Genomic DNA, 22,547 nt, shown 5'->3' with positions numbered 1-22,547 from the left:
GAGAAGAGGGCAACCAAGATGGGCCTGAAGCACCTTCCTTATGAGGCAAGGCTGCAGCATCTGGGGCTTTTAGTTTGGAAAAGAGGCTATTATGGGGAGATATGATAGAAGTATGTAAAATTATGCATGGAATCGAGAGAGAGATAAAATTTTGTCCCTCTCTCACAACACTAGAAACAGGGGTCATCCCATTAAACTGAAGGCCAGGGGATTTAGGACCACAGAAGGTTCACACAGAACATAGTTAATCTATGGAATTCTCTGCCACAGGATGTGCTGATGGCCACTAGCTTGGATGGCTTTAAAAGAGGCTTAAACAAATTCATGGAGGACAGGTTTATCAATGGCTACTAGTCTGGTGGCTATAGACCACCTGCAGCCTCAGAGGCAAGATGTCTCTAAATACCAGTTTCAGGGGAGCAAGAGCAAGAGAGAGGGCATCCCCTCAGCTCTTGCCTGTGGGCTTCTCAGAGGCATCTGGTGGGCCACTGTGTGAAACAGAATGCTGGAATAGATAGGCCTTGGGCCTGATGCAACTGGGCTGTTCTTATACCATCACTTAGCCTAGATAAAAATCTAGCTGACCTATCATACAAATGTTATAATATGTTAAAAATAATGCTATACAAAACATTTTTATAGTCCACAAGTAAATGTGCACAAATAAACTTAATATAATTACTGTCTGAAGATCCTTTCTGCAAGTTCCATCCAGGGGCTCACTAAGGTAATTTGGGTTCAGAGACCGCTCAGCGGCACGACCCCAAAAAAACCTCATGGGGGGAGCTGCCCAACCAAAGCTCCACTTAAAAAAAACCCCAAAACAGAAACACTCTTGCCGAAAGGTGGTTGTGGGGGGAGTGGAGCAGTCCTTCTCTCCCCCCTCCCCCAGTGGCTGTTGTGTGGGAGCAGGATCGGCACTGCACCCATCCATTCGGGCTAGCGTCTTTAAGCAAATACGAGGTGTGCCTGCACAGTTGAGAGATCATCACAAGCCCGTGATGTCAAGAGTTAAAAAGAGTTAAACTGCGGTAAGAGGGTTTTTTTTAAAAAGCGGAGTTTTGGCGGGGCAGGTGCAGGTTGGTAGCCGGAAGTCCCTGGCCCAGGCTATTTGGAGGCTCCCCTGGACTTGGGAGGACCAGACCAGGTCCCCAAGGTCCGGGGGTTAGTGCACCTCTAGTTCCATCTCCATCAACTTAATTTTATTTCCCCAATCAAGGAGAGATATTTTTTCTCAGGAGGGCTTTACACAAATTTCTTTCTCTTGATAATTGGAAACTATGTGCGGAGAGTAAATACCTGGATACTGGATAGAAGCATTGTATTACTTTCAACGTAATATACTTTCTGGCATGGCTAGACTAATGTGTATATAAGATAATTGATTAATTTGTTAGACCAAAGATGTCATATTATGATATGGGAAAATCCCCCCCCCCCAGAAGTCCATTGTAAATGAAATTGTACACATTTTGCCCTTCATCTTAAACAGAAGTCTTTTGTGTTTTTAAACACATTGCTATGTACTTCATTTTATTTTTATTTTTTTACAAAATCACTAGGAATCCAATTTTTCTTGATATGGTTAAAAAAAGAAAAATCGCCCAAGGCAAGACCAGAGAGTCTGTGTTGCTTCTTAATAGAACACAGTGCTCAGGCTGTAAAGCTAGCCTGGATGCAAGGGTTTCGTACAGCCTGATGTGCCCAAATTGGCTTGTGGGGTCAGCTGACAAGGTCAGGCTGGTATTGTAGCCTGAAGAATGCACCTGACCCATAGAGCCTAATCTGCCTGGCATGCTAAGGAATCAGAGCTCTAGTGGTATGAGGAAAGGTGCCATAGGCTGGCTGCTGAAGGCCTCGTTTTGAAGTCCACAGCACATTGACTTTGCTCTCCCTCAGCTGCCTCTCTTGACAAAGGCAGCTCTCAGGCAATTCCGCCACTGATGGGAGAAACTCAACCCCAGCCTGGGAAAGCCCCTTCTTTCTTCCACTCCCTAGCAACAGTAAAATAATCAGATACGTCTTCCTCTGTTGCTGAGGAAAGCTGGCTAGCGATGGCTTTCCAGAGCCAGCAGTAGATCTGGAAGACTGGCTACCCTTGTCCATCTCTATAGCCCTCTTTGTCTCTTGATCATACCAGACTATAATGAAGGCACTCTGAGCTTTTATGTATAACAAAGCAAACCATGTAAAGAAAATAAACCTTAAGGTCAGATGACATTCTTTAGTCTGATTCCTTTGAATAGTTAAAGATTCCTTCAGTATGCTGTGAATAAACTAGTTTATGGCTTTGGGTCAGTTCTGAAGAAGTTCACTCAAAATTCTCAAAATCTGTAGGATGTATCATCATTTTTGTTGATTTTAGAAGGTAGGATCTTCCTTTCTGAGGCTTCCAGTATAGCCCTCTTTTCTTCTTTTCTAGTTTTCCTTTTGAACTTGTCTTGATATATTTTCCATTCAAGTTTGTTTCTTCACATGCACTGAACCACCAGCCACCTGAAGAATATAATATATGCCATTTAATTCAAATGTGATGCTCCGGTAATTAATGTGAGCATTATTTATTATTATTTTATTTAAAATATTTCTATACCACCCAAAACTTGTGTCTCTGGTTGGTTTACAATTAAAATAGTTTAAAACATTAAATCAATTAAAACATTTAAAACCCAGTATTAAAAACATAAAAACTAAAAATCGTATTAAAAGCCTGGGTGAATAAATGTGTCTTCAGTGCCTTTTTAAAAGTTGCCAGAGATGGGGAGTCTCTTCTTTCAACAAAAAGCATATTCCAAAGTCCAGGGGCTGCAATGGAGAAGGCATGTTCCCAAGTAGCCGCCAGACGAGTTGGCGACTACCGCAGATGGACCTCTCCAGATGATCTCAACAGGCGGTGGGGATCATGGCAAAGAAGATGTTTTCTTAAATATCCAGGGCCTAAGCTGTTTAACAAGCACCTTGTAATTTTCCCAGAAATGTATCAACAGGCAGTGCCAATATGTAGACGTATTCATGAGTTTCTCACATTTTGATACACCAGCTCCTTGTACTACATTGGAGATTCTTAAGTTGCTTGAGCCTCAAGGCTGGATTGTTGGATGGCGTAAGGCATCAAGATACTTCCAACTCTCCTGATGTAAACATGAATTTGGGGACTTTCATGTGGGCTCCTTATATAGATTCACTTCACATAGAGAACCTGCATGCGTAAATGCAGGCTGCAGATGCAGCGAGTACTGTGCCAATTGATAACTGAACTTACTACTTAGCCAGCAGGTAACAAAATATGAAAGTGTGCATGCCCAAAGTAGAGTTTTTGTTTATTTCGTATATTCAGTATTATTGGGAATACCCTTTTCAAATCTACCTGTGTCTTCCCTGGAAGACCTTTGTAATAAAAATATACTGTAACTTTACCATCCCCATTTAGATAGATGAACTGGAATACAAAGTAGCCAGTAAATTATTTTAGTTCATTTGTAGTGCAGTGTATTTTCATCATATTATCTAACAAATGTACATAACTATGTCATATACCTAGGTCATTTTGAGTGGGATTACTAGGTCATTTTGAGTGGGAGTTTGGCAGAGAATATTTAAGATAGAAAAAGAGTGCTCTGGGTAAGAGTGATCAAAGTTTGGGCAAGAAGAAGGCTGTTCAGATTATAAAGGTGTTGCCCTATTTCATGTGAAGGCTTACAGAACGCTATTATATTCTGCTGACTTGCTTATTAGCACTGTGTAGAAAAACAGTTCTGGTCTTGTTTCTGTGTATTCCTGATTCACTTTGCGACCTTTAGCAAAATATTAAGCATTGTATCAGTTCTATTTCCGCTCAGCATGGTATTCTGGTCCGGTAGACCTCATTATCTCTGGGGGTACCATTCCCATCAATTTCTGCTGATGACGAGTCACTCACTAAATGGGAATTGGGGCCTTAGGTTCCTGGAGGGCATAAAAAGTCAGGGCAATTGTGGAAATTATTTAAATAAAGTGCCATACTGTGCCCTGTAGGTCTCCGGGTGTTTAGCATCCCCCCTTTACCGCCAACAACCAATTTGGCCACACAAAAAATCACGGGGGGAAATATTTTTTAAAAACAGAAGAGCCACAAAAATGGCTTCTTTGAGCAAAATGGAACCACTGATACCCAATTTTAACCACAAATATTTTTAACTGCAAATATTGAGCTTGGGTGCATATTATCCAACCATGGATATGTGGAACTGTAAATAGTGGTACTGCAAATAACAAGGTTCACCTGCATTTATTAATTTAGGATGTTTATATACCTCAGATTGGTTTATATAGTAAAATAAATGAGAAGATAATTCTCTGCCTCAGAGGGGCTCACGATCTAAAAAGAATTTCAGGGGGCAGCATAGCCACTGAAGGAACGCTATGCTGATTTGAATAGCGATGATTGTTGTCTCCCTACTAAACATGAGAGCCAATACTTTAAAATGTGCCTTTTTGCTCAGCAGGAGTAGAAAGGGACCAGAAATGTATAGGTGATAAGTATTCTAGTCTGATTTGCATATTGTGAAGAATCTCAGGATATAACCCTCCAGGCTAATAGAGAAAGGAGGTGGGAGATCACGCAATTGGACACTGTATAAAAAGATTTCTTGACTATGGAGAATTAGCAGAAGAATGATAGCTTAGGCTTGCAAGTGCCCGTTTTCTGTATTTAGTGAATATTTTTTTTTAAATGAGGGCCCATTCATGATTCCCCTACCTGCTCTACTTTGATTCTTCATTTTTAGAACAGTATATTTGATTATCTTTCCACATCAAGTTTAATGATAAGCTAAACAGCTGCTGTCAATTTCAATAACAATAAAAGCATAAATATGTTTAGAAAATGGCTACCTGAGTCACTTTCTGGACAGTTGATTGTTCTTTCAGTGTTGTTACCATGATCTTTTGTACAGAATTTCATTTCTTTCTCTTCAGGAAGAGCGCTGGGGATATTCCCAGTAATCTTGGAGAGGCGAACAGCATAGTCTGTTTCTGGACCCCCCATTGTGAAGGTGTACTCAATGTAACGTTTGTTATTTCTCCAGTCTTCCAGCTCAATGCGCAGGATGTAGTCACCTTGGTCTACAATGGAATAGATCTTATGTAGGCCCAGCCAGAATTCTCCTGGAAATATAAGTTGCACAAACATAACTATTAGGATAGAGTGAAGGTGAGATTTGTTCATTCTATTAATTAGATAGACCACCTGAGCCTTGGGAGTCCTTGAACTTATCAGAGAATTTCTCCTGAAAATCTCTTTTTGTTTATATCTTTTAGATTATGCTCTAATGAGCAATAAAAAAAGGGAAAATAAAATAAAATATAAATAGAATGGAATCTTGGAGCTTGTTGAAGTCTGCAAGGAAGGATTCAAAGCATACTTAACCAAAGTGTGAGAATGAATCTCTGTGATAAGTGAAGCAAGTGGCATATATAAAAGTTAATTGCAATGGAAATGAGGATGTTTGGCAGGAGAAAGAAATGCACCATTTAATGGGCATTTTAGCAGTGTCATTTACTGTAGAATATTTAAATTCAGCATTTTAAGTGAACTATAGGCAGTGCAATCTTAAGAATGTTTACTCGAAACAAGCCCATTAAGTTCAGATAAGACCAGACTATGGGAAACACCTATATCACACAGTAGCGATATAGGAAGATGCTGAAAGGCATCATCTCATACTGCACCGGAGAAGACAATGGTAAACCACTACCAAAAAAACCAACGGGCTCTGTGGTCTCCAGGAGTCGACACCGACTTGATGGCACAACCTTTCCTTTCCTTTTTGTTCAACATAATTACTATACATTAAGCCACTTTCTGGGCAAGTTGTTGTTTATAATATAGACCAAAGGAGCCATTCCAAGTTAGAAGAGGTAGCAGGGTGTTTGGAGCTAAAAAAAATTAGCTGAGTATGGGGGTTGTTTATTTTATGAGTCAGAACATGGAAATGATTTATCTTTCTTCAGATTTCCTCACTAGACAAACGTAACACTAATATTGCAACATATCATTGTGACCTTTTGATCTTGTTCATATGAGAGAGTGTTTCCATTATTTCTTTCCAAGTCACTGTTTTTCCCCCTTGAATGCACTGGTTTAAAAATATCCAACTTCTTGTTGCTTAAAAAAAAATAAAAATAAAAATAGATTTTTAGCTAGAGTTGTAAAAAACACCTTGTATTATTAAAAAAAGTCAGTTCTTCCTGTCCCTAAACCTTAAGAGTGGTGTGTGTGTGTGTGTGTGTGTGTGTGTGTGTGTGTGTGTGTGTGTGATACACCTTACATAATTATTACACATTTAGAATTATTACACATTTCACATTTTTTGTGTACAAAAACATTAAATTTTTTACTGATATTTGCTTAGATATGAGTTTGATTAGGTCGGTTCAGTTTACCCAGTCAGCCCAAGCTGGTGCTTCTCTCTCCCCTTTCCTCCTCAGCTTTGTTGTTGAGCCTTGATGTCCACATTGTGGCTTGGTTAGAGCTATGAGTTTGGAAAAGGGGTGGAGCTGTGCTTTCACCAGAACATGATTACAATGGACACAAATGTATGAGGGAAGGGGAGGGATGAGCATATAGATTCCAGCTGCGTTCATTACTGAACAAACCATAGTTTACTTCGTAATCTGAACTGATCACTGAATTCCAGGCATCTTACTCCCACATATGTGTATAGGATTGTATTGTAAAGGACATCATTCATAGGAAATGAAAACTACATTTTTATTTTCGTCACAGAAAATATCCCTAAGCTAGGCTTTAAGGATGTGCATGAACCGCAGTTTGAGCACTTCCCAGGAAACTGGGAAGGGAACTTTAAGGAAAAAGAGAGTAGGTGCTTAAGCTAAGAGAGTGTCAGAAGTGTTCAGAACTATGACTATAAAATATACTTGAGTAACATCTCCACTGGAGAAAAGCACCTTTCTTCCAGCAGTGGAAAAGTTCTACTGATTTAACATCTCAGTAAGCTAGTATGTATGTGTTGTTTTTAGCATTGGAAGACTGCGTTATAATTCCCACATTTCCAGAGTCAAACATACAATATATTGGGGCCTTTCCCTGCTCCTTTCTCCCACACTCCTTGAAACAGACTATCTATCTATCTATCTACAGGTGAAACTTGGAAAATTAGAATATCGTGCAAAAGTCCATTAATTTCAGTAATGCAAATTAAAAGGTGAAACTGATATATGAGACAGACGCATTACATGCAAAGCGAGATAAGTCAAGCCTTAATTTGTTATAATTGTGATGATCATGGCGTACAGCTCATGAAAACCCCAAATCCACAATCTCAGAAAATTAGAATATTACATGGAACCAAGAAGACAAGGATTGTAGAATAGAACAATATCGGACCTCTGAAAAGTATAAGCATGCATATGTATTCAGTACTTGGTTTGGGCCCCTTTTGCAGCAATTACTGCCTCAATGCGGCGTGGCATGGATGCTATCAGCCTGTGGCACTGATGAGGTATTATGGAAGACCAGGATGCTTCATTAGCGGCCTTCAGCAATTCTGCATTGTTTGGTCTCATGTCTCTCATCCTTCTCTTGGCAATGCCCCATAGATTCTCTATGGGGTCAGGTCAGGCGAGATTGCTGGCCAATCAAGCACAGTACACTGTATACTTTTCAGAGGTCCGATATTGTTCTATTCTACAAACCTTGTCTTCTTGGTTCCATGTAATATTCTAATTTTCTGGGATTGTGGATTTGGGGTTTTCATGAGCTGTACGCCATGATCATCACAATTATAACAAATTAAGGCTTGACTTATCTCGCTTTGCATGTAATGCGTCTGTCTCATATATCAGTTTCACCTTTTAATTTGCATCACTGAAATTAATAGACTTTTGCACTATATTCTAATTTTCCGAGTTTCACCTGTATCTATCTATCTATCTATCTATCTATCTATCTATCTATCTATCTATCTATCTTCAGATTTATCAAGCACATGATAGGGTTTATATTATGCAAATGTATCCTAAGGAGTGAATGGTATTATCTAGTGAGAGAGCCATTTGTTTAGATAAGACTACATAGTTAAATACATGATTTAGAGCTGTAGCTCAGCGATAATGCTGTACTCTTTGTATTTATAAGATCCCAAATTCAACTGACATTTCAAGTTTAAAAGGATGTTTAATAGTAAGGCTAGGAAAGATTTCTATGCCTGAGAATCTTGGAGAGCTGCAGCTAGTCAGAGAAACAATGCTTGACTAGATGGACAAGTGATCCTGACTCAGTGTAAAGCAGCTTCATAAGTTCATATAACCAATTTAATAATTATTCCAGCATTTGAGTCAACTTTTTTTCAGTTGATAGGTAAAAAGGAGTCTACAATTCTGAAATTAATAATTTGCAAGTGAAGCCAGTTGAACTACGTACTACCAAGTGAGTCAGGATTTAAACTACTGTATGTAATTGCTATTATATGCTACCCAATGCCCTGTCTCACCAGGCAATGTTGCTACCTTGATTCCTGCTCCATCATAACACCTTTGTTGAAACAGATCTTTAACAAACTATGCTAGATGATAGAATGTTCTGTAGCTTACCTTGTGTCCTAAGTGGATGATTAACTAATGCAAATAAGGGTGGTTTCTTTTAGTCTGCTATTTTGGTACTGTGATTGGCTGGCTTAGTCTAGAAATGAGGATTTTGTGTGTCAAGGAAAAACCATTTAGTTTAATGCTAACTTAGTGTCATTATGTAGTTGTCATGAAAGCACAATGTTGTGTCTCTCACCACATGGCAAAATCTTGCAACATCCATTATAGCCTTTTATTCCAATATGATGTGAAGGTTCTCAGATAGGCACTAGCCTCATTTGGGCACACATTTCTGCAAAGCACTTTTCCAAACAAGTCTCAAAGAGGAAGTGTAAGGCTTAAGTGACTTTCTTAAACAGTAGAAATGTATTCGGGCTGTTATGTGTATTGGCTAATCTTAAGATGAATTTGCAGACATAGACACTGTGTCATCTATACTCAGGGGCATAACTAGGGGAGAGGGGGCCCATGTCTACCCCTCTCTCTGGTGGCCCCTTTGAGTGAGGGAGATAATGAAGAAAATAGGTAAGGGTGGAGCTGGGAGCCCCAGGTTCTTTGAACCTATTCACTCAATTATAGCTACCCCCTGTCTATACTCTCTCAAATAGCCTAGGAAATGGCTCTTTACAGATGACCTCTCTCAATGTGCTAGAGAGTGTTTGCAGGGCAGAGGTTGGAAGTAGGTACTATCCTAGAACCAGCATAAGGACGATTGGTGCTGCTTCACCATTGCTGAGGAAAAGCTGTATCCTAAGCACTCTGAAGCAGCATTGTATCTTCAAAAAGGTGTAGCAAATGGTAAGTGTTCAAGGATTGGAGGATTTTGAAGGACAGGTAGAATGAATCTTGCCCACTTTGTTTTGCAGAGGATAGTGCTGCAGCTATTTCAGCCCAAGCCTGGGCTTGCATCATCATCATCATTATCATCATCATCATTATTAATTCGATTTCTATACTGCTCTTCCAAAAATGGCTCAGGGCAGTTTACACAGAAAAATAATAAATAAATAAGATGGATCCCTGTCCCCAACAGGCTCACAATTGAAAAAGGAATATTAGATAGACACCAGCAACAGTCACTTGGAGGTACTGTGCTGGGGGTGGAGAGGGCCGATTACTCTCCCCTGCTAAATAAAAAGAATCACCACGTTAAAAGGTGCCTCTTTGCCAAGTTAGCAGGGGTTAGCCATGTCAGTGGAAGTGGGGGATGGGATAGAAAAGGTTAATGATTGGCTTGCCCATAAATAAGTTGTATTAGTCACGTGTGACTTCAATGGCGAAAGGTTGGGAGAAAGCAGAACTGCTATTTTTATCAGCTCTTCATGTACTCCCATTTTCTTAAATTTATGCCAAGTTTAAATGAGTATTGAGATTTTTAGAATGGGCTGATTCACAAAATAGTCTGTACAATACTAGTGTCTTAATAATAATAATAATAATAATAATAATAATAGCCACTAAAAAATAGTAATTTAAGAGCCAAATTGGAAAAAAATAGCTAAGCATGAATGGTTATTAGTGCTTTTTTATCTGTCTACTTTGTATTGCTGGTCAGAGACCAAAATAAAACTGAATGCCACATATCCAAAAACAAGCTTTATAATTTTCTTAGAACTGAACTAATTAGCTCAGATAGATAGATAGCTGATATAGAAATATGTACACATTGCAAGGGATTGGGATTGTATCATTTTCCTTTTGCTCCACCTGATGTTCACATGACTGCAGGCTCTATGCTTGTAGGCTCTTAAGCAAACATGAAGTTCTAAGTGCAAGTGACAAGCAGAACTGGATGTGAGGTGGAGTTGCATAATCCTTCACTGTGCATACATTTTAAATATCTCCATGGCTAACAATGTAGGATCCATTCAGAAAACCCATTTTGACTAGTAGTCAACCAGTTTGACTGAATAGTTATGTGCCGGTGATCCTCAATGTGTAAATAGTAACACATTTTATTTATCTATTTTTCAAATTTGTAGACCACCTCAAATTTGTGTCTCTGAGCAGTTGAAAACAACATAAAACAAATGAAAATGAAAACAATTTAAAAGGCATGGGTGAAAAAATGAGTCTTTAGGGGCTTTTAAAAACTTGTCAGAGATGGGGACGCTCTTATTTCAGCAGGGAGCGCATTCCAAAGTCTAGGGGCAGCAGAAGAGAAGGCCCGTCCCTGTGTAGCCACCAGATGAGCTGGTGGCGACAGCAGAGGAATCTATCCGAATGATCTCAGTGGGCAGTGGGCCTCATAGCGAAGAAGACATTCTCTTAAATTTAAATTGTTTAGGGATTTATAGTTATAACCAGCACTTTGTATTTCCCCTGGTAACTTATCAGGAGCCACTGTAGCTCTTTTGGTATAGGAGTAATATGGTCTCTCAAGATGACCCAGAGACCAAGCTGGCTGCCGCATTCTGTACAAACTGCAGTTTCCAGACTGCATACAAAGGCAGCCCTACATAGAATGCATTGCAGTAGTCAAATCTGGAGGTTACTACATCTGTACCACTGTTCTGCGGTCATTTATCTCAAGAAGTGGATGCAGCTGGGATATCAGCCAAAGCTGAAAGAGAGTACCTCTGGAGAGTACCTCAATCTGGGGCAGCAGTGAGAGATTTGGATCCAGAAGTACCCCAGGACTACGTACCTGTTCCTTCTGGGGAAGTGTGGCGCCATCCAGAATCAGCAGATCAAAATAGTCTCCTAAGTTCTGACCCCACACAATAAGTACCTCCCTTTTATCTGGATCCAGTCTCAATTTGCTATCCAGTCACAATTTGTCTCATGCAGCCCACCACTGCCTCCTAGCAGGCATTTAGGGAGGTTATGTCTTCTCCTGATGATGTTAACATGGAGAAATAGATTGGGTGTCATCAGCATTAGGGATGTGCGAACTGGCTCAACCTTGATCTAGTTCACCATCAAGCCGGTCTGCTCCAAGTGCTCACCTTTGAGCCGGGCCTAGTTTGGCTCGAGGTTGATCCAAACCCCATAAGTCGGTCTGGGGTTGGCTCCGTTTTTTAAAAGAATGGCAGACTTACTGTCTCCGAGGCCTCACAGGGGTTCTCCTGTGGCTGGGGGTGGGGGGTAGTATCTGGCAGTTCCTCTTCCCCACACCAGTCTCCCTCTTCGAGCACCGTGCATGTGCACAGGTCATGTACATGGTCAGGTCAGCCATGCAAATGGCCCATGCACATGCGTGGCGGCCTCCAAAATGACCACTGTGAGTTGGTAGAGGACCGGAATTGCCCATGGGGAGGCCGGTGGGGGGAGGTGGAACCGCCAGAGACACCCCACACACAGCCGCAACAGCAACCCCTGAGACCTTGGAGGCCATTAAAATACCATCCCTGGTACCCCTGAACAAGGCCCGAACTTCAGGATGCCAAAACAAAACCTGTTCAAGTCCAGTTCTGACTTGAACTGAACCAGGAACAACGATTTTGTGTGCATCCCTAATCAGCATACTGATAACACCCTGCACGTAATCTCCTGATGATCTCTGCCAACGGTTTAATGAAGATGTTAAAAAGCATTGGATACAGTATGGAGCCCTGGGGGAATGCCATTTAAACGTTCAGAGTTTGGACAGCAACAGTCTCCAAGGGACACCATCTGGAATCTGCCTGAGAAGTCAGAGCAGAACCACTACAAAGCAGTGCCTCCCACTCCTAACTCCCTCAGACACTCCAGAAGGATACTATGTTAGATAGTATCGAAAGTCACTGGGAGATCCAAAAGGACCAAGCAGAGTCATACTCCCTCTGTCAGTTCCTAATTGCAACTGAGACCACTTGGGATAGGCCCATAGTTGTCATCGCCATTATGAACTCCCAAGCTGCTCTGGACTAATTGGTTCCAAAGGAAAATTGAAGTCCTCTCCCACCCCCCGCCCTGCAAGCGTGAGACTCCAACTCCAAGCCTGAGACCAAGTCCATCAGATCGGTTAGGGACTCCGTTGGGCAGCAGGGTGATCGGTACACCAACAGAAGTCCCAGTCTGTCTCTGATCCCCAAACTTAGGTACACACACAATTAATAACTGGACTGAGTGGAGATCTGGGATATGAATAACCTTACTACTACTACTACTACTACTACTACTACTACAATATTTATATACCAAAGTTCTCAAAGCGGTTTACATAGGAAAAATAAATAATACATAAAGAAGATGATCCCTTGCCCCAAAGGGCTCACAAGCTAAAAAGAAACATAAGGCACATACCAGCAACAGCCACTGGAGGGATGCTGTGCTGGGGTTGGATAGAGCCAGTTGCTTTCCCCCAGCTAAATATAAGATAATCTCCACTTTGAAAGATGCCTCTTTGCTTAATGCAGGTAGGTGTGTGAATAATCAGACCAAGTTGGTGAAGTCTGAAAAAGGGAATGTGACTCAGCGCTTAATTGCTTCAAGACACATTTTCACCACCTACATTTCAACTAACAATTTAGTACATAAAAACATATTCTGTGAAAAAGTTATGTAGCAAAAAGTGAACATTTACCGTCAAGGTTGCCGAAACCATTCATATAGCTCTCCCATGTTTTATTGAAATCTAGTGATCCATTAGATCTGTTTTGAATGACTGTCCATGAGCTTTCTGTGAATCAGAGGAGAAAAGGGTATAAGTATGGCCTGTTTGGCTGTGTTTGCCATTTGTTTGGGGCTTCACGCTGTGCTTCACTGTCAATGCTGTGCACAAGACTGGATGCACCATTCACCTGCATACATATACTTTTTGTGGAATATTGATGGCATTGACACCTGCAGGTGCACTTTCATATGCAGTATCCCTTGCCTATGAAATCTGTCCACAACTGAAAGAGATGTCCTTGTTCATGATTTATTTATTAGGTCATGACATCCTCGTGGTTCAATTGGAACAATAGTAATTGGGCAAATTACTTTATGGAGTCTTGTGTTTGTGTTTTAATAAAAGTATAATAATCAGCCAGCTATGATTAAACACCCAGGCATTGGGCAGCCTGACTTTGTTCTCATTAAAAGATTATTGGAAAATAAGACTGTGTGACAGCCGCTCTAGTCAGAAAACCAGTGCAAAGAGAACAGAATGCCACATGTACAGCTAGAGCATCGACAATATAAATAAACCTTATTATCTTTGCTACAGAACAAATAAAACACGCACCAGCCAGAACTGCTGAGGCAAGAGTTGTGGCCAGGCTTCTGAAGTACACAGCTCACTTTTAGGGCTACTTTACAAGGTACAAGATGTGGTGAACAGTATTATGCCCAAATGTACTTCCATCACTTATAGTTTGCAAAAAGGTGACAGTCAGCTCACACAGGAAACATAGTTGCAAGGACCGGTGCACATTTCGGGGGAGTTTAAAGAGTTTAAAAAAGGAAATTATTCATCTGACTTCTTGATAAGCTTGCTTAGCAACACTGCATTTTGCAGTAACCTTAAGTAAACTTTAAAAAAAAAAAAGCCCATGTGCATCGGTTCTATGTGTACATTGAGATCATGTATTTTCCATTATAGTCAGTTATAATTTTAAAACTGGCCACAGTCGATGTGTAAGGGGAGCTAAACTGACAGGCTATGGTGTACTTACATTATTTGCCTATCAGTTGATCTGATTTGTAAAACTTTGATTGTGAAAACCAAAAAGTGAAAGTAATGTTTAAGTAAATACATGTATGCTGACCTTTTAATGTTGTTAGTAGCAGAAAAAACTGCACTGCTGTACAATAGCAATCTATAATATGCATCTAGTATTTCCCTCTTGGCTTTTTATTCTGTTGAACCCATTTGATGTGCATTGTTCACTTTAAAAGTTCTAAATATCATCAGCATTTGTATGTGCAGATCATGGATATATAAACAGTGGCTGACATTCACACTTAAGTTACTCAGTAGTACTACTCAGTGTTACTCTAAAGAACTACTTAATTTCAATAGGACTTCCATCGAGTAATTTAGTCAGGATGTCAGCAATATATGTATTCCAAACTCATGAAGTATTAAGCTTAATTTAGGATAGCAGGTGCTTTCTAGAAGATCAGGGTAAGTTTTAAAGGGAGGACAAGATTGCCTGCTGGTGTGACCAGTCTTACCTGATTTCATTTCACAATAGACATTAAATGCCTTGGATCCATTGGGCTTAACTGAATAGATCCCATTGGATCGTTCTCCTCTGTTGTAAATCCAAGTACAATCAGTAGCATTGCCTAAACACAGAAAGAGTTTAAAACTTACAACTGTATCACTGGAGAGATAACTTTAGAAAGCGTCGACTCCAAACTGCTGGTGCTTAAAATAAAAAAAAGTTGCAGAGCAGCTTTTAAAATGACGCCTGGGGAATAGCTGAGAGGACCTGGGCAGTATCCAGTTCGGTAAATGCTATCCTTTAAAGTGTGAGGGTATAAAGGATTCATATAAAACAAAAGGGGACAGAGCAGAATCACACAAAGAGCAGCTAGGAGGCTTTGCTAGCTGGTCAAAGAGTCAAAAGAAAGATAGCATACACCAGGTAAGAGATTCAGTGTATATGTGCTTATATGCCAATGTCAGAAGCCTCCAAGCCAAGATGGGCAAGCTGGAGTTCTTGGTTGCTAACACAGAAATAGATAGAGTGGGCATAACAGAAACATGGTGGAACAGTGAGAACCAATGGGACACTGTTATCCCTGGATATAAACTCTATACAAACAACAGACAGGGCGCCTTGGAGGTGGAGTAGCATGGTATGTTAAAAAAGGGATAGAATCTAACAAGGTAGAAAACTTAGGAGGACCGGAGTCCTCCACAGATACCCTGTAGGTGACAATACAAGGCCTGAAAGGAAATGTGCTACTGTGGATGTGCTATCGCCCTCCAGATCAAAACGCTGACAGTGACTAGGAGTTGCAGAAGGAAATCAGGGAGGCGTCAAGGACAGGCAGGGCAGGGTTCAATTACCTTCAATTACCCAAACATAGACTGGGTAAATTCACAGTCAGGTAAAGACAAAGAGGTCAGATTTCTAGATACGCTGGACGATTGTGCCCTAGAACAGTTGGTCTTGGAACCAACCAGAGAGAAGGTGACCTTGGACTTAATCCTAAATTGCACCCAGGCCCTGGTGCGTGATGTCAGTGTCATCAACCCTTTAGGGAACAGTGACCATAGTGTGATCAAGTTCAGCACACATGCAGGGAGAGAATCAGCAAGGAAGTCTAACATAGACACTTTGAATTTCAGAAGTGGAAACTTTTCCAAAATGGTGAAAAGAAAGCTGAAAGGGAAAATCAGGAGAGTCACTTCACTCCAGAATGCATGGAGTTTACTCAAAACCACAATACTAGAAGCCCAATTAGCATGTATACCCAAAAGGAGAAAAGGTACCACAAAGTCCAGTTAGCATGGCTAACAGGTAAAGTCAAGGAAGCCATAAAAGGGAAGAAGACTTCCTTCCAAAATTGGAAGGCCTGTCCAAATGAGGAGAACTCTGGCAAAAGAAATGCAAGGTGACAATAAGGGAGGCGAAAAGAGAGTTTGAGGAACATTTAGCTTAAAGCATCAAGGGGAACTTGAAGTTTAAAACTTCTTTAAATACATCAGATGCAGGAAACCTGCCAGGGAGGCAGTTGAACCATTAGACAGTGAGGAAGTGAAAGGGATTATTAAGCTAAATAAGTTCTTTGCATCCGTCTTCACGGCAGAGAATACTGAGCTGAACCAGGCTTTTCGGGGATGGAGCTAAAGAACTGAATCAGATAGGAGTGACAAGATGATGTTCTAAACTGTCTGGAAAAATTGAAAACTAGCATATCACCAGGTCTGGATGGCATCTGTCCAAGAGTCCTCAAAGAACTCAAATGTGAAATAGCTGACCTCCTTGCAAAAATATATACTTATCACTACAATCAGGCTCTGTACAGGATGCTGGACTAGATGGGTCTTGGGCCTGATCCAGCAGAGCTATTCTTATGTTCTTAAGCTTGTAGGTGCATGTGGCTTCCCATCTAGAACTTCAGTTGTAGCAGATTTCTGATTATTTACATGTGAGCCCTAATGCGTTGTATTTGGGTTGCTTATGTACCTAGGCTTTTGATAGACTGAAGGAAACTCATCGTTGTACAGGGTACTTCCAAAATAGGATAATGAAAAAAATTGCCATGAAATTTTCTAAATATATATGAAAGAGTGCAACTTTGACACAGGTATTAGCACAGCAAAAACAGATACTAAAATGGTATTCTCAGATGATACTGTACAGGGATACAGGTTTTTTCTTCTCAGAGAAAATTAGCATATGAACAATATTATGTGTGAAGCATCTCATAATTATGTGGAATTACCTTTATAATCTTGAATTTTCTCTGTTCTATTAGGTTGGATATTCTTTGCTTCATCTTCCTTCAGGGGAAATAAAATATGTGTGTCATCTTGAAAACCTGGGCTGCTTAGCTGGAAAGAGAGAATTTTTATTTGTCTTTCTGTCTGTCTATATCAGGAACATAGGTCACCCATGTGCAAACATTCTGTAAGTCCAAATGCAGCGGGAGAACAGGGGAGGGTGGAGGGTGAGCTAATGGTAGAGATGCCCATCCTTGTAGGAAAGTGTTGCCCTTAGATGTACACCTGAAAATGTAATTGTGTGTAGAAAGATATTTCAATAGGAGCAGTGTTCATATTGGAGAAAATATATGATTGGTTGTGCAGTAAAAGTTTACTTTTTCTCATAACACAAAATCAAAAGCTCATTACTCAAGACCCATTCTTATCCCACTTGTCCAACAGATTGCTTCTTTATCTCCCACGTCTGCCTCTTTCCTCTGTTCCTGTCACAGTTACCTCCCCAAAATTACCCATATCTTTTATGAAACAACACCCAGAATTGAGTTCATTCAGATAAGCAGCCGCTCTACCTTCTCTTCCAGATCCTGTATTTGCTCTTGCTGTTTGCCAAGCAGAGCATGCTGGACGTGAACTGTTTTGAGAAGGTATCTGAGGTGGTTGTCCTGCTGCTCCACAAAGTTCTGTAGGGAGAGCAAAAATAATGTTATCAAAGGCAATGGCTTACTGTGCTAAATAGAATCTTAATCTTGTTTTAATTGATAGTTCTTACAATCAGTCACATCTTTTTTGCCTTGTAATCTTAGTTGCCAACCAACTATGGTGTGGCCAAACCTGGAATACTGCGTACCATTCTGGTCACCACATCTAAAAAAGGACATTGTAGAACTGGAAAAGTGCAGAAGAGGGCAATCAAGATGATCAGGGGCCTAGAGCACCTTTCTTATGAGTCAAGGCTACAACACCTGGGGCCTAGAGCACCTTTCTTATGAGGCAAGGCTACAACACCTGGGGCTATTTAGTTTAGAAAAAGGACAACTGCAGGGAGACATGTTAGAGGTCTATAAAATCATGCATGGTATGGAGAAAGTGGATAGAGAGAATTCTTCCCCCTGTTACATAACACTAGAACCAGGGGTCATCCCATGAAATTGATTGTCAGGAAATCTAGGACCAACAAATGGAAGTACTTTTTCACACTATGCATAATCAGCTTGTGGAATCCTCTGCCATGAGATGTGGTGACAGTCAATAACCTGGATGGCTTTAAGAAGGGTTTGGATAACTTCATAGAGGAGAGGTCTGTCATCCGCTACTAGTCAGAGGGCTATAGGCCACCTCCAGCCTCAAAGGCAGGATGCCTCTGAGTACCAGTTGCAGGGGAGTAACAGCAGGAGGGAGGACATGCCCTCAACGCCTGCCTGTAGGCTTCCAGTGGCACCTGGTGGGCCACTGTGTGAAACAGGATGCTGGACTAGATGGGCCTTGGACCTGATCCAGCAGGGCTGTTCTTTTATGTTGCTAGCCTCTGCTTTAAAGAAGTGGATTAGTAGTTGAAACTCAAGGGAACCTACCACTGAACTGGTTTAGAACAGCTGCTTTTCTGTTTGGAGGAAAAAGACTTTCTTACAGAACAGACACCCACAATTATCTCTGCAGAAGTGATTTCATCTTGATTTTAAAACAGCCTTGTGTCACTTGCAAGCCACTTCTATGACATCATCTTTCAATAGTCCTAAAAAAGTTTCATCTGGGGGGCAGGGGGAAGGAAGGCAATAAAGTTTAAAATCAATTAGTAAATCTCATAATTTTACTTTTTTCATTTCTAGTTCTCTACTGCATTGGGTAGTCCTCCCCCCCACCCCATCTGACGTTATAATGTAATAATAAAGTAATAATTTGAATTCTGCAGAGGAGAATTAGTATTGGCTTTCATGACTCTCTTTTAATCCTGAGGGTAAATAATGCATAGAAAGCAAAATCACACAAGGGTGGTATATCTTTTTAGAATGCCACATCTTGGCACCTCAGTTCCCTAGTTGCTGAAAAAATTTGTCTCCTTGAGACTAATAGGAAATTAGTCCTTGTTATAGGGTATCCATTAGAATCCCTTGGGCTTTGTAGATCCCAACTGGAAAGTTCTGTACCCTGGAATTTTCATGACTTGGAAAAAGCCAGGGATATGGCTGTCTCTCTACATCTCTGATTGTACCACAGCTGGCCATATTGGAGAAATTCTGATTGATGGTCTCTGTCCCTTGAGTCTTTATCATCACAAACGATGCCGTTGAGGTGTCCCTATGTGTCCCTACAACTGTACCTTATTTGGTTCATATTGGTCCAGGCTTTGCAAAGTTGATGGGACAGACGGATACACAGACACACGCACAGAATGCTGTGTGATCTCATAAGCCTACTAGAAAGTAGGCTAAAAAGGAGGTTCTTCTTCCTCTAATTAATTGTGGAGAAAGGTTGTCATTCAAATATTGGACTATATAATTAACAAATTAAAGACAGAGGGTGCTAAACACATCTGTGTTTGACATCTCTATCTGCTGGAATTGATTCAGTAAGCAAACCAGAATTTGATAATCTCACTCTCAAAAAAGTGTTGGAGTAAAGTACCCAAACTAAATACAGAGATTTTTGTTGATACTGTCGGACAATTTAGACCACAGAAGCTCAGTAGTATCAAAGGCAGCTTTCAAATCCATAAATGTGGTAAATAATTTGTCTGTTTGATTTAAAATGTTTAAAATGTTAACAAGTCCTCCCTGACTTTTGTTAAAGCTGTTTATTCCCCTGACTTTCATTAAAGCTATTTATTGTATGTATGTATTACATTTATATCCCACTCTTCCCAAAAGGCTCTGCGTTCTTTAGAATAAATAATCCTGTCCCAAAGGGCTCACAATCTTTTTAAAAGATCAAACAAAAATTAAAAAGGTTGGGGGGGGGGTTGTCGGGAAGGTACTTCATCTTCCTCAGCCTGATGGAGGGCCCTTGCTGCTTGCCTAATAGTTGCATTTTGGTAAATCACACAACATATATAAACAAATATGCAATTTTAATATTTAATAATAATTCTTAGCAATTGTATAATGCTTTTGTGTGTTCAGAGTGTTTGGTATGTATTTTTTTGTTTTGTGCGCCTTACAACAACCCTCTATTACTCTTCCCATATTTCAGATGGTGGGGCTTAGGCTGAGAATGGAGTGGCTTGCCTTAAGTCTACCTAGTGAGTTGATGGCAGAGCTGAAATTCAAACTATGTTTTGTTTTGTTGTTCATTATTAATTGTTCATTCTCCTAACCACTATGCTATACTATGATATTTCACTGTTAAGCCCAAACTATCAGAGTAGCAAGGTGGCTTTGTGCCATGAAATACATTTTATAAAAATCCATAACAAACGTTTTAGAAAATAATTTGTAATTAAGAATCAATTGTTCTTTTCCAAAAAATATAAATATTTTATTTCTTGAAATGTACACTTGCATTGCATTGGTAATAACTTCACAGCTTTGGCCCACATCAGTACGCAGAATAACTTTACTTTGACTCTACAAAATCTGTTTCAGATCTACTTACTTTAAGTGATGCAATTTCTTCAGGTTCTTGAATTTCAGTCTGGGTCTGAAACAATCTAGTTAATTTTTCTTCCAGTCTCCCTACTTTATCTTGAAGTTGGATTTTCTCTTGTGAAAGAACTTCAATCTTTGAATTCAGCTCCAGTGATATATTCCTTATTTCTTCATTATTGACTTGTAATCTAGAAGTTGTTTTTTTCAATTGTTCCTCTTCTTCCTTAATTTCATTGGTTTGTTGTGAGATCTCATAAAAGGATTGATCAAAAATGTTAAGCTTCTGAAAGATGTCCTCCATTTGCCCCTTAGTCTTGATAGCAAAGTCTTTAAGGCCACGCCCGAGTTGGAGAAGTCCATTGGCTAGTAATTGCACATCATCCAACATAGCAAACCTTGATTTTGGTTCAGGAGGTGCAAGAGGTTCAAAGGAAGTATGGTCTCCATCTATTCCAGTTGATATAACTAGAGAAATGATGAAGGGCAATGCTAGAATTATTTTCATTTTCTTTCTGTTCAACATCTATTAATAGCCTTCGAAGCAGAGTTGTTCTGTTTGCTGCCCTTGGTCTTCCTGTGTGACAGGGCTTACTACGCCTATAAATATACACTTCTGCTCAGTTATGAAAAGTCAAGTTGGAGTAGTTGATCATTAAACTTGAGTGAATGTAACCTGTGTCCTCTGTAGGTTTTTCGTCCATTAGAACAGATGAACCCTACTGAATGGAATTTTTTTTTACGGTGAATTTTGCTCTGAGAATAAATAGTTCTCAGGGCCAAACTTCTTGACAGAAAACTTGTTTTAAAACTCTAAAACTTCCATAACCGTGCCGCTGCTGTACCAGTGGTCTGCTGGGTGGAGTACTGGGGTTTCCAGGAGCTGCTGCCAGCAGATCGGTAAGCACCTACTTTTAAACGTGCCTTCTCGTTGCCTCACCCACAACCACCATTAGAAGCCTTTTAAAGGCAGAATTCCGCTTTACAAGTATAGACCCTTGGATTGTGGAACCGGGTAGAAACTGGTCTGTAATGGACTGGGCTCAGTCCAGTTCGATCGCGGACTGAACTGCATCTCCTGGAGGCCAGTTTGTTGTGGACTGGTTCACTTACAGTCCCAAGCTGCCTGTCCTGCTGTGAGCTCCAAATGAACTGTTGGTGGTAATTTATTTATTTATTTATTTATTTATTTGAAACATTTCATATACCGCCCACTCCGAAGACTCTGGGTGGTACACAAAAACATGCAGAACAAGACAACATTAAAATTACATTCTAAATTAAAAACAAAAGTAACTAACAAAAAATTAAAAAACCAAATAGGTAAACTACAGGGCAAAAGCCTGGCAAAAAAGGACAGTAGAGATTTAAAAAAACAGTAAGGAAGGGACTAAACAAATCTGAAGGGGAAGAGAGTTCCAAAGAAGTGGGGCAGCAACCGAAAAGGCCCTTTCACTGGTCCTAGCGCCCCGAACCTCTCGGAAATCAGGGACCGACAAAAGGGCCATCTGAGATGATCTGACCAGACGGGATGTAACTGGATGGGGGAGGCGGGTCTGTAGGTATTGCACAAGACTGCTGATTCTTAAGTAGTACTTCCACACTTTGGGTCCACTACCTAGATTGGAAATCATGGCTGACACAATGAGCAGCCCGCAGTCAATACTAGGAACGCATTGGGGCTGCTGCAGAACTTCAAAGCAGCCCCAATGTTACAGTGAAGGGGCAGCTGTGGAATGTCTTCAAACAGCTGCAGCTACTGCTGCTACTACTACTACTCCACTTTGGGGTTAGCAGCACAGTGTTCTTTTTCATTGGAAACGACTGAATGGAGTGCTGCATTGCTACCTGGAAGCAGTGTGCAGTCCTGTCACTACACTGTTGAAACTTCCTTTGAAGTTCTGCAGCAGCCCCAGTGGGTCCTACTGTTAACAGAGTGCTGCTTGTCATGTCAGGTAATGCAAGTAGCACTCCTGAAGGGTGTGTGTGCTACTTCAAGTATTTGCACTCCTGTGCAAAATTGCAGGCGCTTCCAGTGCAAGTGGCTCAGAACAGCTCTCATTACGCTGTGG

At 40.5% G+C, this 22,547-nt stretch overlaps 2 protein-coding genes across 15 annotated transcripts in view; one reads left to right on the top strand and one right to left on the bottom strand.

Annotated features, from left to right (window-relative positions):
- DOCK7 (dedicator of cytokinesis 7) overlaps positions 1-22,547 on the top strand; it is a 212,440-nt gene that overhangs the window by 103,830 nt on the left and 86,063 nt on the right. The gene's annotated exons all lie outside the window — the stretch shown is intronic.
- Positions 1,517-21,048, bottom strand: ANGPTL3 (angiopoietin like 3). The gene is made up of 7 exons (XM_053248315.1): positions 20,486-21,048; positions 17,467-17,577; positions 16,897-17,005; positions 14,671-14,784; positions 13,094-13,189; positions 4,873-5,145; positions 1,517-2,496 (listed from the first exon to the last, which is right to left on the bottom strand). The coding sequence occupies exons 1-7, from the start codon at positions 20,999-21,001 to the stop codon at positions 2,312-2,314; spliced, it is 1,404 nt and encodes a 467-aa protein (XP_053104290.1). The 5' UTR covers positions 21,002-21,048; the 3' UTR covers positions 1,517-2,311.

Source organism: Hemicordylus capensis, chromosome 4 (assembly GCF_027244095.1).
Source record: "Hemicordylus capensis ecotype Gifberg chromosome 4, rHemCap1.1.pri, whole genome shotgun sequence".
Taxonomy (NCBI): domain Eukaryota; kingdom Metazoa; phylum Chordata; class Lepidosauria; order Squamata; family Cordylidae; genus Hemicordylus; species Hemicordylus capensis.
The sequence above is the reverse complement of the archived record's forward strand: the minus strand, read 5'-3'. Positions and strand labels throughout refer to the sequence as shown.